Source organism: Micromesistius poutassou (genome assembly GCF_964030765.1).
Source record: "Micromesistius poutassou genome assembly, chromosome: 5".
Taxonomy (NCBI): domain Eukaryota; kingdom Metazoa; phylum Chordata; class Actinopteri; order Gadiformes; family Gadidae; genus Micromesistius; species Micromesistius poutassou.
The window spans coordinates 15,136,700-15,150,941 of record NC_140275.1 but is presented as its reverse complement, the minus strand read 5'-3'; the positions used below and the strand labels follow the sequence as shown (position 1 = coordinate 15,150,941).

The 14,242-nt window shown below is 42.5% G+C and overlaps 2 protein-coding genes and 1 long non-coding RNA gene across 3 annotated transcripts; 2 read left to right on the top strand and 1 right to left on the bottom strand.

Annotated features, from left to right (window-relative positions):
* Positions 1-490: 490 nt before the first annotated feature.
* On the top strand, positions 491-5,759 carry LOC311343848 (UDP-glucuronosyltransferase 3A1-like; the record flags this gene model as incomplete). Its single annotated transcript, XM_084468819.1, has 10 exons — positions 491-581; positions 847-948; positions 1,079-1,199; positions 1,556-1,719; positions 1,963-2,127; positions 2,761-2,969; positions 3,340-3,485; positions 4,511-4,596; positions 4,929-5,148; positions 5,492-5,759. 10 exons carry the CDS (start codon positions 491-493, stop codon positions 5,757-5,759), a joined length of 1,572 nt encoding a protein of 523 aa, XP_084324945.1.
* Positions 5,760-7,063: 1,304 nt separating this feature from the next.
* On the bottom strand, positions 7,064-10,736 carry LOC311343162. The gene is made up of 4 exons (XR_014633465.1): positions 10,634-10,736; positions 8,684-8,894; positions 8,258-8,295; positions 7,064-8,097 (listed from the first exon to the last, which is right to left on the bottom strand). It is a non-coding gene; the product is annotated as an uncharacterized lncRNA (long non-coding RNA).
* Positions 10,737-11,963: 1,227 nt separating this feature from the next.
* Positions 11,964-14,160, top strand: pdxp (pyridoxal (pyridoxine, vitamin B6) phosphatase). The gene is made up of 2 exons (XM_084468339.1): positions 11,964-12,674; positions 13,070-14,160. The coding sequence occupies exons 1-2, from the start codon at positions 12,077-12,079 to the stop codon at positions 13,402-13,404; spliced, it is 933 nt and encodes a 310-aa protein (XP_084324465.1). The 5' UTR covers positions 11,964-12,076; the 3' UTR covers positions 13,405-14,160.
* Positions 14,161-14,242: the final 82 nt, after the last annotated feature.

Here is a 14,242-nt window from a genome sequence, read left to right as displayed (position 1 = left end):
TCAGCACCGGTACTCCTGGGAGTGTCCGTGTGCGACCACTGCGGATCTATTCTGAAATATCCCAGAACACTGAGAGGACTCATGGACCACTAACACTTTGGGATTTTTTTTTAAATGAAATGCAAACAGGAGACCTGATGACCACAACGGGGACGATGCATAGTAATAACTTATCTCAGGATTTATATTCATGTGTGTCTGTCTACATATGGATATGATTTTTGAGCTGTACTCCAATCTGATTAGATAACAGCATTCATATGGACTACTGCATATCTTTTTTGCTTTTTCTTTCTGGTATTAATCTGTAATTTCTCTGGCACTAGGATGCAGTCTGGAGGTTCCCAAATGATCACCGTACGAGGCATTGTTGGACCTGTGTTGAACACAAACACGGCTCAACCTTTATGAACTTTTCTACCACCGAGTGAGCATCAATTGATGCAGAAACACGTGTGTCTGTCTGTGTGTGTGTAATGGCACAGTAAACATGGTGATCACTTGGCTTTTGGAATCGTCTCTCCTGCTATGTCTTCCTATACTTCTTCAGTCGGCTAAAATCCTGACTGTCACGCTAATCGGTGAGTAGCTTATTATAAATGCATAATAACTTCTTAGTCTTGACTTCTTGGTGAATGTACAGAGACACATCAGAAGTACATGTGTGTATAAACGACGAGAAGGTATTGGATAGTATCGTAATATTATATTTAAGTTATTTTTATGTTAGGGTTGACTATATGACTATGACTATATAACCTATATGTAATATGCCAGCTGGTCAAATGTGGTAGTGTTTTGCTCCTCTTTTGCCCTCACCTCCTTCATCATACTGTGTTTCTGCAGGGGGAAGCCACTACCTTTTATTAGATGAAATCTCTCATAACCTCCACCAGCAAGGTCATGAGGTCCGCATGCTCTTACAGCTGGGCACCCCTCTCATAACAGGTGGGTGTTTGTGTGTGTGTGTGTATGTGTTTTATCACTTCAGCATGTGCAGTCACAGCTTCTGCTGTACCTCTCACATTTAGCAACTGAACAGTTCAATTTGTCTTGCGTTGACAATATTCCCTTGCAGGCTTTTCCTATGCAGGTCGTGATGACAGTTACCAAACCACCACCTGGTCGTTGGGAGAGAAATACATCCAGGCGTATAATGGCTGGTTCCTGGAGCAACAGACGCAGTTTCTACTGGGCAGGTGCAGTAGCCCATGTATGTCCTGTGTAACGGAAACTCAGTTTCATCACTTGGTTGCACACCCTTAATTGTTATCTGAAAACACAGTTCAACCACACACATTATCTCTATTAACACTGCTGTATAACACACCAAAATAAGTCAATGTCAATACGCAACACTCCTGCTTAGCCTATAAACAGATATGCATCTTGATTCGTCACATCCTCAGCAGGATTTACTCGATTCAACACTATTTTTTTTTTTGCAATTTGTCTGGCATTTGGTTTCTTAAACAGTACAGGAGTTTGTATCGTCTCCTAGCAGCCACTCGTTGGCCTCCCCCCCCCCACTCAAGTCCTCGTGTTCCCCTCTCAGCGATAGCTTTGGTGATTTCCTCAAGTTCATGGACCACCTCTCCTACCAGTGCGCTCGGCTCCTGGCCGACGAGGACATGCTGGCCTTCCTCCGGGCGCAGCACTACGACATGGCCGTCATCGACGCCTTCAACCCTTGCTCCTTCATCCTCGCACGCAAACTCGGTAAGGCGGGTGAAGTCTTTGTCGACGGATCAGATAATATTAAATAGCCGCAATAGTAAGGACGACTAAATCCTCTTTTAAACGTCACACGCATGCTATTTAAACCCGTTTCCGTGTCGACACAATCAGACACATTGGCGTCAGCTCAATGATTCGTCAGAATGTATTGGCTAAATGTTTCGGAAGGGGGGGGGGGAGGCACTTGTGTGTTTATTTTCACTCTTCCTTTTCGACCCATGCCAGGGGTCCGTCACGTGGCCTTCTACCCAGGGGGTCTGAACGGGCCCCTGGCCCTCTGCCTGCCCAGCCCCGTCTCCTACGTGCCGCTCTTCGGCTCCCAGCTCTCCCACCAGATGAGTTTCTGGGAGCGAGCCAAGAACCTGCTCTTGTATCTGGTGGCTCCCATAGGTAAGTAATACAACACAAAGCAATACAAAACAATACAAGACAGAATCAAAGCAATGTAATACAATACAATACAATCCTTCAGCTCATACGCCTGGAATGACTTTCAGAACATAATAGATCTGAAATCATTGCCCCCCCATAGATGTTTTTAAAAATCTGTTAAAAACAACTTTAATAGAACAGTGGCACTGTTTCTAGCTTCTTCTTTTTTTTGTCTCATTAACACTTTTAAAGATATTCTTGCTTGTAGTCTATGTCTTCTCTGTACCTAAGCTGTACTTGTCTTCTTGTATACTTGCTTTTCGTTTGCTTATGCTTTGCTTGTCAGTCTGTCTGCGGTCCATGTCATCTCTGTACTGTAACTGTACTTGTCGGCTATCTTGGCCAAGACTCCCTGGAGGACGAGATATTATATCGCAATGGGACCTTCCTGGATAAATAAATACATTTCAAATAAATGCAATGCAATGCAACACACACTTAAAAACATATCAGTCAAAAACAAATTCAGGAATAACCTTTAAATCGCAATATCAAAAATCTAACTAATTAGGTATAAATGTACGGTAGCAATAGCCACTCTTGCTACGTGTACTATGCTTTCATTCTATTAATGAACACCTCATTTCTTAGGCCAGGAGGTGATTTGGTCCAGGTTTAAGGAGGTAGCAGAACGACACCTGGACTCAGGCGCATCCCCTGGGGGTCTGGAGGAGCTGTACCAGAAGGCTGAGCTCTGGGCCTTCAACACAGACTTCTCACTGGAGTTCCCCCAGCCCCTGTTGCCCAACACCGTGCTAGTAGGAGGGCTGCTCAATAAGCCTGCCGTGCCCCTGGATCAGGTCCGTTATTGACCATATACTGTGTTCTCTCATTTATTTTGTGTTGAATTGTGCATCGTTGCAAATATGTACCTAAACTATGCAGACTATGTTGCTTCACTCACACATCCCTCGCTCTCTCCATTCGGCCACAATCCTAGTCCTCATACATCCTTCGCTCCCACTCTTGCTCTCTGTCTCCTCTGTCTGTCTCTGTCTCTCTCTCTCTCTGTCTCTCTCTCTCTCTTTGTCTTCCTCTCTCCCTCTTCCATGATCTTCAACCCTACCGTCCTCTTGATGTCTGGTTTCAACCCTGTTCTCCATACCGTACCTACCTCTATGTACCCTACTGCACCTCCTCTAACACACGCGCACGCCGCTGTGGCCTAAGGAGCTGGAGGCTTGGGTGTCTGGCTGTGGCGAGGCAGGCTTCGTGGTGGTGACCCTGGGCTCCATGGTGTCCTCGGTGTCTGTGGAGCGGCTGCTGGTGGAGCTGACCGCCGGCTTCTCCCGCCTCCCGCAGGGTGTCCTCTGGAGGTGATCCTCGTTTAGTTGAACCACGCACATGCACGGACGCCGCGTCGACCGCTTCGAAGCGTTGCTGCGACACATTAACGTCGCCGTAACCAGGGGCCATAAACCAGAATGGAGGGACTGTAAACAAATGTGATCACATTTTATGTGTTTTATATAAGTACATATTCTGTATTTTTGTGCTCTTGTTTTAGGCTGGCTTTATACGACAACGTTCTGAACACAAACCGCAAAAGTGGCGTTGCGTTCCGACTTTTCATTCTGCGTTTAGACGAGCGTCTTTGGGTGGAAATCTGCGTGCATACGGTGACGCAAAAGTGTGTGAAATCCGACATGTTTGTTGTGGTTTGCCTGTACTGCACATGGATGTGACGTAAACGCATACGGGACGAGAGCCAGCGTGAGCAGCTCAGAGCACACTTTTGCGTTGTTAACCCTTTAGACGGAAATGCAACGGTGGAGCATTTTTAAGATTTCCACTCTGGAGGGTGGGTTCATTTTTTTTCGTTTTTAAGCCCCGAAAACGCTGTCTAAACAAAAGGCACATCTGATAAAATATTTTGTCGGTTTCACCCGGGAGCGTTGTCGTGTAAAGCCAGCCTTATATAAAATGTATATTATATGATGAGGCACAGTGATCACAGTGATCATAGTGCAAACACAGGTGTCACTCATAACGTTAATCATGGGTCTGCCTCTTTAACATACCAGGGCCACATAGGAGAGTAAACTAGTGAAGAGAAGTCTACCACCCCGTCCCTGGTTTCGTAAAGGAGGCCGACTGATAATGTGGTGTCATGAGCAACACCTGTTTTTGTCCTACGATGAGACCTCTGTGATTATGAGACTACCCCACCTGTGTCGGTGGCCTAATCACATTTAATCATGGTCTCACTATCTCTGGGTAATATAAGGGGCACGGGGAGTAGACTAAAAGTACACATGGACCATGAACCCTGCTGAGTGAAAGTAGCAAAGCCGTCATGAGTGTTACGAGCGATCTTATCCCCTACATGATGAAATCCTAGGTATGACGTTCAGCGATGGCCGTCCCACCTGGAAACGCCGCCCAACGTCCGGCTGGTGGCCTGGCTGCCGCTGAATGACTTGCTGGGTATGAATGAATGAATGCTAGAAATAGTTCAGGGAGCCATTTTACTATCTACTCCTATTAGATCATGGTAATAACAGCACAGGCACAGCGCACCGCTGGCTCTGCATCGATTCAAATGCAACAATATCATCAAGTCAAGTCACGTTAGCTCAGGCAAAACAGCAGCTTACAGCATAAAATAAAAGACGATAGAGGACACTAGAGGAAACGCATGCTTTGAGTATTCCAAGTTTGATTCTAGCACCAGGGAGAAAGAAATCTGTTTTCAATATAGAGTACTGTAAAGAACATGACACGAATGAAATGTGTCAAAGTCTTTCTCCTCCCCCCAGGTCACCCTAAAGCGCGTCTCTTCGTCACCCATGGCGGTCAGAACAGCCTCCTGCAGGCGGTGTACCACGGCGTTCCCGTGCTGGCCATCCCTCTGTTTGGGGACCAGTTTGACAACGTGGTGAGAGCGGAGGCCAGGGGGCTGGGCCTCGTCCTGAGACCCTCACACATCACCAGGGAACGCGTGGGGGCCGCCGTCCAGACCCTCACACAGCAAGACAGGTGGAGCACCGGAGCGCACGGCGAGGGACGGCTGGCTGGGTGGTCGGATGCACGGAATGCCTGGGTGAATCAATGGCCGCACGGATTCACCCAGGGATTATGGATGGATGAAATGGAATATGAATGGATGGACGCACTGCAGAGACGGATGGAGGGATTATGAATTTTGACTGACGGATTGTGATCGATGAATGGATGGATTGAAGTATGGGTTTATTGTGATGATGGGTGGATAGGTGGGTGGAGGGATTTTGAAAGTTCGATAAATTTGCATATCTGCATAGGTACACAGAAAAGTGTCTCATGCTTGTATTCTCCTGTTTCCCATCCTTCCTCACCGAAGGTTTAAAACATCCGCCATGTTCCTCAGGAGGATCCACCAATCACAGCCTGTGCCTCCAGCCCTGAGACTCACACGGTGGGTGGAGCATATCCTACACAGTGGTGGAGGGGCTCACCTGCAGCCAATGTCATACATCCAGCCGTGGTACCAGAGATGGCTTCTGGACATACTGCTGCTTTTCTTCCTGGGGTTGCTGGGACCTGTAGTTCTCTGCTGGGCAATGGTTAGGATAGGGCGAGCCAGGGAGATACACAGAAAAACTCAATGACATAACATACGATTTGAACTATTGTACACTTCTCTTGAGTGTTTTGTTTTCCAATTAATGTTACACTGTTGGATCGTATGAGTTAATATTATGTATCAAATCTGAATTACACTATATCAATACAATTGGTGTAGTGAATAGTAAGGACCTTTGTCAGCTTGGGACATAATAAACGTAAAAGATTCCCCTACTTATTTGTATAAATATTCTGGTAGTCTCTATAGTACACTGTCAACAGTAAACAATGATAATTATCCTATAGCACCCAATGCGTTTTAAATGGTCATGTTTTAGGAATATAGAAAGGGGCTAGTCTTGGTTTTCTAATGTTTATTGTTTATGGTAAAGGATTTTATCACCTGTGTTTTCTTCAATAAAGTAAATCCTACTTTTTAATGATTTCCTTGATTGTTAGAATACTTTTAGGTTTTTTCAATGAAGAGGGGACAATTTTTTGTCCACTCTCTACTTTTGTCCACTCTCTACGAGAGTAGAGAGTAGAGAGTTAACTTAACTTTTTTTATTCACTGTCATGTTAGATTACAAAACCGTAGCGGTGATGATAACACGTCAGGTTTCTAACCTTTGCTGGGACACACACACACACACTCACAGACACACTCACACACAGACCGGCTTAATTATTACCTGACAAACCAAACTTGTTTTGTTTGGTGAGCAGTTGTTTTTGTGTCACTGCACAAGCGCTTTCTACCAGCGCTAAAAGATATTGGTCCGGACCAGTTATCTATTGGTCTGCGGTGTGGTCTTTGTGCCCTAATCCACCTTCTCCTGAATAAATGTAATCATAATCTTTTGTCTATTAAACAAACCATATTATTGATTATACCTTTAATCTTATTAAAGCACTGTATATTGCAGTTTGTGTAGTTAAGTAGTAATAAACATCTATCTATATATCGTCTATCTATCCTCTATCTAATCCTCAATGCATAGCATAGATATTTGATTAAACTGTTTAAAAATATGAGCCAAGAGTGTCTGATACAGAAGTAGAGAATGTTAGGGCATCTTTTAAGTTACATGATGATATATGGCTCCAAACACACAGAGACCAGCCACTGTTTGATTTCCTAGATTAGTATTATAGTATTATAGTTTTATATTCATAAGATTACATCTATTTGGAAGATGCTTCATCCAAGGCGACTTACACTTTTCAACGATTTCAAGGTGCAATCGAAAAAGTGAAAGAATCTTTTGAGGAAATGCAAATTCATAAAATAAGCATAGCAACTGTTTTTAAGTGCTGAGCTGTAGAAACAAGAGATAGAGACTTTATGTCATTATTTTTAATTTAGCATTCACGAGATGTAGTCTGAACAGATGAGTATTTAGCAGGGTTTCAGCTGTCCTGATGTCAGGGAGATTGTGAAGAAGATCCAAGTAATTAATGTGACAGTTCATACGATGATTAGTGAGACTTTCTTAACCAGGTATAGCACCCCACCAACTGTAAAAGGGTCTAGGCGGTTTGTGATTGGCCTCTTCTGTATAACAGTGACCCAATAGGAATCAGGTGGTTGCACCTTTTTGCATGTTAAAAGGTTATGATTGGAAGGTATCCGATAGCCCCACCCATTTCATGTGTTTTCATATACTGTTCTTTGTGATGAATCAGGGAACATTAGAATGGGACAGTTACAGATAATAATGAGAGTGAACAACAGATAACAACTGGACAGTCACATTGTAATGGGAGAGGACCACTGATCACAAAATAATGGGGCAGTGCGACCGAATGGGAGAGATACACATAATAATGTGACAGTAACATAACGAGAGAGCAACGGATAATGATGGGAGAGAGAGTAACATGGAGTAAGATGGTAGCACAGAAGAGAGTCAACAATGTAGCAGGATAGGGTTGGTTGTAACAGGGATAGGATTGAACATTGCATCTTGGCTCTATATGACCTATTTGGGACCACAGATTTGGAAACTGCCATCTGCTTTGAACAATCCTAACTTCTTCACTTGTTACACCATTGAGAAGCCAGGACTGCAAACAATCAACATTTTGGGGATTATTTTGGGATTCCCTCATAGTGACGGACTAGCAAGTTGTTTGGCAGTCATGGAGCGTATAGGGTCTGGTCTGACGAATTAGATAAGACTATGCAAAAATTCATTAAAAAATATAGTCTCTTGAACCTTTGAGGCCACTTGCACATTGGCTTATGGAGAGTTTTAGTATTGGAGTGTTGGAGCAGATTGGAGGCCACCGGAGACTTTGTGAACAAGCTGGGTCAGAATCGATCGGAGGCCAGTGGTCTGGGTGTCACTGATGTCCAGGATAGTTGGTGATGTTCTGGATCTGCAACACATCGATAATTCATCTATTGATGCAAACCTGCTTACTTACTAGATACTCTAGGTGATCATTAGATTCCCTGATCAACTGCGTGATTTCTACATTCTACTGTCATGTTACTTTCTGTGACTGTAAATTCTCAGTCAGGACATGTAGAACCTACCATCATCTCTGATCCACCACCAGGGAGCTGCCCGCTCACTGTGGAGTAAACACAATAAACTCAATTGTGACTCAGTTAGCTCTCAGTAACCTCTTTTATGTAAAGTTGGAAATAAACACATTTGATTTCCAGCCCTCATTTATTCAGTATCAGAGATAATATTTAATCCTGTAAGATTTTTTTGGTTTGTTCTGCTCAAGATAAAAAGGACATTATTAACAATTTTAAATAAACACAAGTAAATAAATAAAACCAAAATACATCAATGCAGTACAGATCTACACAATTGCAAAGTGGCTCAAGTGAATGTATTGCACATTCAAAATTGTATATTTTATTATAATATATAATACACCAAAACCACCTTCAAAGGCCATCCAGAGATAGAGTAAAAGATACTACTACATTTTGTAATCTTTTACTCACTGTTTGGGAGGTCAAACGGAAAGCTTCTGTTGCGTGTCAGAGGTAATGGCTCTTCTATCACACGTAGGAAATCGAGTTTCTTTTGCCGCACATCTTCTCTTCTGCTCTGAGACTCTTTTCTTCTTTTCTCAACATGGCTGTTTAAAGATTCTCTCAGGCGTCGAGGATCTTTTCTCAGATTTCTCCTTTTGCCCACACCCCCTCCTCTGTGCTGTTGATTCAAAACACATATATCATTGTGGTAACATGTAATAGCCCAATATTGTGCCTCTATACGGACATCTTGGGTTATTCTGTTTGTAACAGTGTATAAGTCTCTGAAGCATTCAGGACACTTAAAAATGTAACCAGGCACGCAATGCCACTCCAGAGGCCCTACATACAAAAGTCAATCATTAATCACGCCTCCTCAGTAGCCTAGGTGTGGGCTGGACTAACCCTAACCCTAACCCTAAAAACAATATCGATCCAATATCAAACGTATGTTTACACAACGGATTGGTCGTCCTACACTGAATGGATAACAGATGAAAAATACATTGTTTTTGATCAATAAACATGTCCCACATTATTCAGTTTGTCATAAAAAAAACGACTTGGCCCCAGACTCATGCCTGGTCATGCATCACTAACTGCCAATAAGGAGCTACGAACCGGAGGCTAACGTCGGCTTCCTTGTCTCACTATATACTTTTTGTTTGATCTAAATTGTTCTTTGAGCGACCCTATTTTGTATCTTGATGCTCCATTTTCAAATCAAACCCAATTCATGGGCCAGGCTAGAAATGCATGGGATTTATAAGAAATGCCATATTAGTTGCTCAAAGGGATTCAACACTTTAAAAAAGAAAAACAAGGGGTCAGAAGACACCTGTACCAAAACAGTTGTTTGGGTGATAATACAGATAGTTTCTTAGAATGTTCTCTTATGCAAAGATAAGGTGTATATATCAGGACATTGTCAGACCTACCAAATGTTATCACACTTATTGTTGTCAATCAGACAACACGGCCTCAGACATAAGAATGTACATTTAAAAAAGGATTGTGTTAAAGAAAACGGTACCTGACAAAACCTGTCAGGTTTTTTACCCGGTACCTGTTCAATATCACAATGTACACTTCAAGGGGTCATGCTTTTTCGTGTTTTTCCTTTGGCTATGCCTACGGATGTTTTTATTGGCCTTATTCACATTGCACTTACCCAGTCTACAAATATCTGGTACGTAGCAGCTGTGGCCTACTGGTTAGGGCTTCGGCCTTTAAACCGAAGGGTTGCTGGGCAGGGGAAGTGGTTGAGCACTGCTCTCTCATGCCCACATCCACGGCTGAAGTGCCTTTGAGCAAGGCACCTAACCCCTCACTGCTCCCTGAGCGCTGTAACTGTAGTGGCTCACTGCTCCGGGTTAGTGTGTGCTTCACTTCACTGTGTGCTTTGTGTGTTTCACTAATTCACAGATGCGATAAATGCAGAGACCTAATTCCTTGTATGTGTGAGCATACTTGGCCAAAAAAGTTGTCTATCTCTTTGATCACATATCTTATATGTGATCTGTGAAATTATATCCACATGGTTATTCCACAATCCACAGAAACATATTGGCCTTTAACCAAGCTCAAAGTCCCAAGCTCAAAAAAACAACAACCAAAAAAGAGAGGGGCAAAGGGCTTGTCTTTCAAATAACAATCATTACCATTGGAAAAAGCTTGGAACTTGTTGCAACGGTAATCCAAGGTGTTCACTCACCATGACTCTCTTGGAAAGTACGTAGCTCTTCTCTAAAGAGTCAACAACTACAACATTGTATCATAAACCCAAACAGATCATCCAGCAGTTGAGGTGTTGTTGTTTTTTTTACCAACATGGGGTCCTACACAGAGCTGAGCTGTTAAGCATGTTAGTGCTGCTCTAAATACAAGTTACCTCTGAGTAAAAGGCTCTTTACTCACCAATAAGGGGTCCATCAGAAAAACAGCTCCTGTTTTAAAATAAAATAATTAATCTCTCACTGCTGCTCCTGTTGTATGGGAGCATTAAAGTAGGCCTACTCATGGAGGCCTGCCCGTGGAACCAGACTTATATAGAGATCTACAGGGACCGCCCCCTTTTTTGTATCGTCATTTGAACGAATAAATGTAAATATTGATTTTGATTTATAGCATAAATAATTACTGGTCATAAAGCCTTATCATCCTTGAAATAGAATCTCAGTGAATGACTTTCATCATTTTTTGAAAGATGATGCCAAAGGTTCATTTTGTTGACCTATGTTAGAGCCAACCTACCTCAGCGGAGGAGGAAGACACCTTTCCAGATGCTCCTTATAACTTCTATACGCCTGGGGCTGGAGCTGCCTATCAACCCATTGGCCACCTCTTTTGTTTCAATCAAAATTCAGTGACAGAGTTACCATAAGGAAATGGAGGGTTTTGTTTGGAGACAACCATGGGTTCAGGCAGAGACCTTAACTCCTCACATAATTGTTTTGTGTTGTGTTCTCAGACTAATTGCTGGTTAATAACTCAAAAGTTTGTAAAATGTGTGTTACACCCATTTGTAAGTTATGTAGTTATTGCTAATAAGGCAACGTGAAATTTGACATTGATTTATTTAATTTATATTTTTCTACATTGTTACATTGCTACATTGATTGTTCTAGCAAAATGTTAATGCAGAATGTATTTTCAAGTTAGACCTGTGAAGCCATACGTGTCAAGACAGCTGTGAATGACATGTTATGTGAATTTTAACAGAACTTTTTCATGTTAATTCTCTTGATGCCCATAGTCATCTCTGACCAGCAGCTGGCAAACTAATGTTTTAAGTGTTTATCACACATTTTATTGTCTTAAATTGTATTTTAGATACATCTGAGCAGGGATTATTGTTCTAGCGAACTGCAAAAAAAATATTTTATTATTATTTAATAATAGGTAAGACCGCACGGGGATGGATAATGAGCGTTGTTTAAGATGAAATTACAATGCCAAATATGGCAGACACCTTCAGATATATGAGAGACCCCCTCAGTTTTTTGACTTTGTTGCCTTTTTGAGAGCCCCCCCCCCCCCCCCCCCCCCCCCCCGTCAATCCCGATCGTCGGTCCGTCCGTCCGTCCCCCCCCCCCAATCCCAACGTTATAGTTACGACCCAGCTGAATGGTTGGTGGGTGCTATAAAGTCCTTTGTTATTGGTTGGCGTGCTGTTATTTGATTGGTCAAAAATAACAAGAGGGGCGTGGTTACATGTCAATGTTTATGTAGCCTGTTTTGACACTACTGCGTTTTTTTTCTTTAAAAAAGCTATCCTTATCTACCTTTTGTCCTGTCTAGAAAATGCAACTGGACGACTAATTTTTGTGTTGTAACATACAGGCTCGCACAGCATTTGGAATGGATGGTGCCATTGGTTTAAAAGGATGTCGGAAAATTCGAGGCTCTCAGATAAGACATTTACTTGAGGCAAAGGATTTTTTCCTTTTCGATTGTGATGGAGTCATTTGGCATGGTGAAAAGGCGATAACGGGAGCTCCAAGTGTGGTAAATACGTTGATTAAACAGGGCAAAGGTGTGTTCTTCGTAACAAATAATTCCACTAGGCCGCGCGAGAATTACGTTCACAAGTTCTGCCGACTGGGTTTCACAAACGTGAACCAAGAACAGATATTCAGCTCGTCCTACTGCTCGGCGATCTACTTGAGAGACGTGGCCAAGGTCCAGGGCAAGGTGTTTGTCATCGGATGCGAAGGAATCAGGAACGAGTTGAGAGAGGCAAACGTTCCCTACCTAGAAGAGGTCGACGAACCAGACGCCACCATTTACAACTGCGCCTTACCCACTGATGTCAAAGCGGTGTTAGTTGGGCATGATGACCAATTTTCTTTTCTGAAATTAGCTAAAGCGTCGTGCTTCTTGAAAGATCCAGACTGTCTGTTTCTTGCCACCGACAATGACCCATGGCACCCATTGAAAGATGGAAGAATATTACCAGGTATAACTCATTTACAAACGTATTCATAGACAGAGCAATAGGCCTTTACCCATCTCCCTGCTCTTTAATGACATGATCTAAAATAATTTGCTTTGGATAAAGTATCTGTAAAATGACAAGTGGTAAATAGGATGGTTGACATGATGCGACGCACATTCCAAGCCACCATCTTGCTTGCATTGTTGTTGTTTTTATATTTAATTTATAATTAGAATAATAACAATTGGTTGTGTGGTTATTCCATCATTTTTGGTCAAGAAGTATTAGGTACCACCACTATTTATTTTATGGATCCCATTATTGAAAACCTCCTATAGTTAAAGACACTTCCTTCAAACATGGTGAAATGAATAACAGGAGGAAACTTTAATTTTCCCCCTTTCCTCCAACCACAGGCTCTGGATGCCTCACTGCAGCCCTTGAAGTCGCCACCGGCCGCAAGGCTACAATTATAGGCAAGCCCAGCCGTTTCATGTTCGAGTGCATTTCCAGTCAATTCACAGGTGTGGACCCGGCCCAATGCCTGATGGTTGGGGACCGCCTGGAGACAGACATGCTGTTTGGCTCTAACTGTGGTCTGGAAACCATGCTCACCCTTACTGGCATATCTCAAATGGAGGAAGCTGAAGAGTACAGCAAAAGTGAACAGTCCAACGAGCAGAGCTTTGTGCCCGACTATGTGGTTGACACCATCGCAGACTTCTTACCTGCTTTCGAGGAACTGGACTGACTGATTTAATGCATGGAGGTATATTACACTGTTTAAGGACTGTGGATGTTGTTGATCTATTTCATTGCAATATGATCATGTGTTCTGATGGTGCCGGAGGTCAGAATCAAATGGTTTGCTGGTGACACTGCACTGATTACATAAAATGATGATTGGTATGTAAAGAATTGTAACAGTAGTGTTATTTTACAATTGTATGTACATAGGCACAGATTTCTTTGAATTAATTACAGCAAGAATAGTATATGCTGAAGTTCCAAGACAGTCCTATTGTTTCCAATACCTCAGCATTGGCGGCTGTTGTGCCAAGTTGTGGCTTTATAATATCTTAGTTAGTGTTCCTTTTAGTGCGCTCACTGGTTCATGGGCTGTGTGTAATATGAACTGTTTTGTGAGGGCACATATCTGCCTGTAATGTTTTTGAACTGTGATGACCCTAAAGGCAAAGCAACATACTTATGGATGTGGAATTTTCTTTTTAATTTATTTGAGAATAGTATTTATCCTTATTCAAAACTACTCGGCACAAGATGATACAATTTGGTCTGGCTATTGTACCTGTTGTAAGCTGACATGTGCATGTCTCAACTTGGGCTCCTCAGTGTTTTTTTGTAATTCTTGTGCCAATATTAACATGGGTTATGAATCAGTTCATTACTTTCGAAGAAGACACGGGACAGACTTGCCAGTGGTAATATCCTGTGTTCATGTCTTAGCAGCTCAACTAGCACAATAAATGTCCAGTGTCATGAATGTTTGTCACTCATCTTGCAGAAGGAAATTTATAAAAGTAATCAAAAATGTCCCACATATTGTAGGGTAAATACGCAGAAAACAT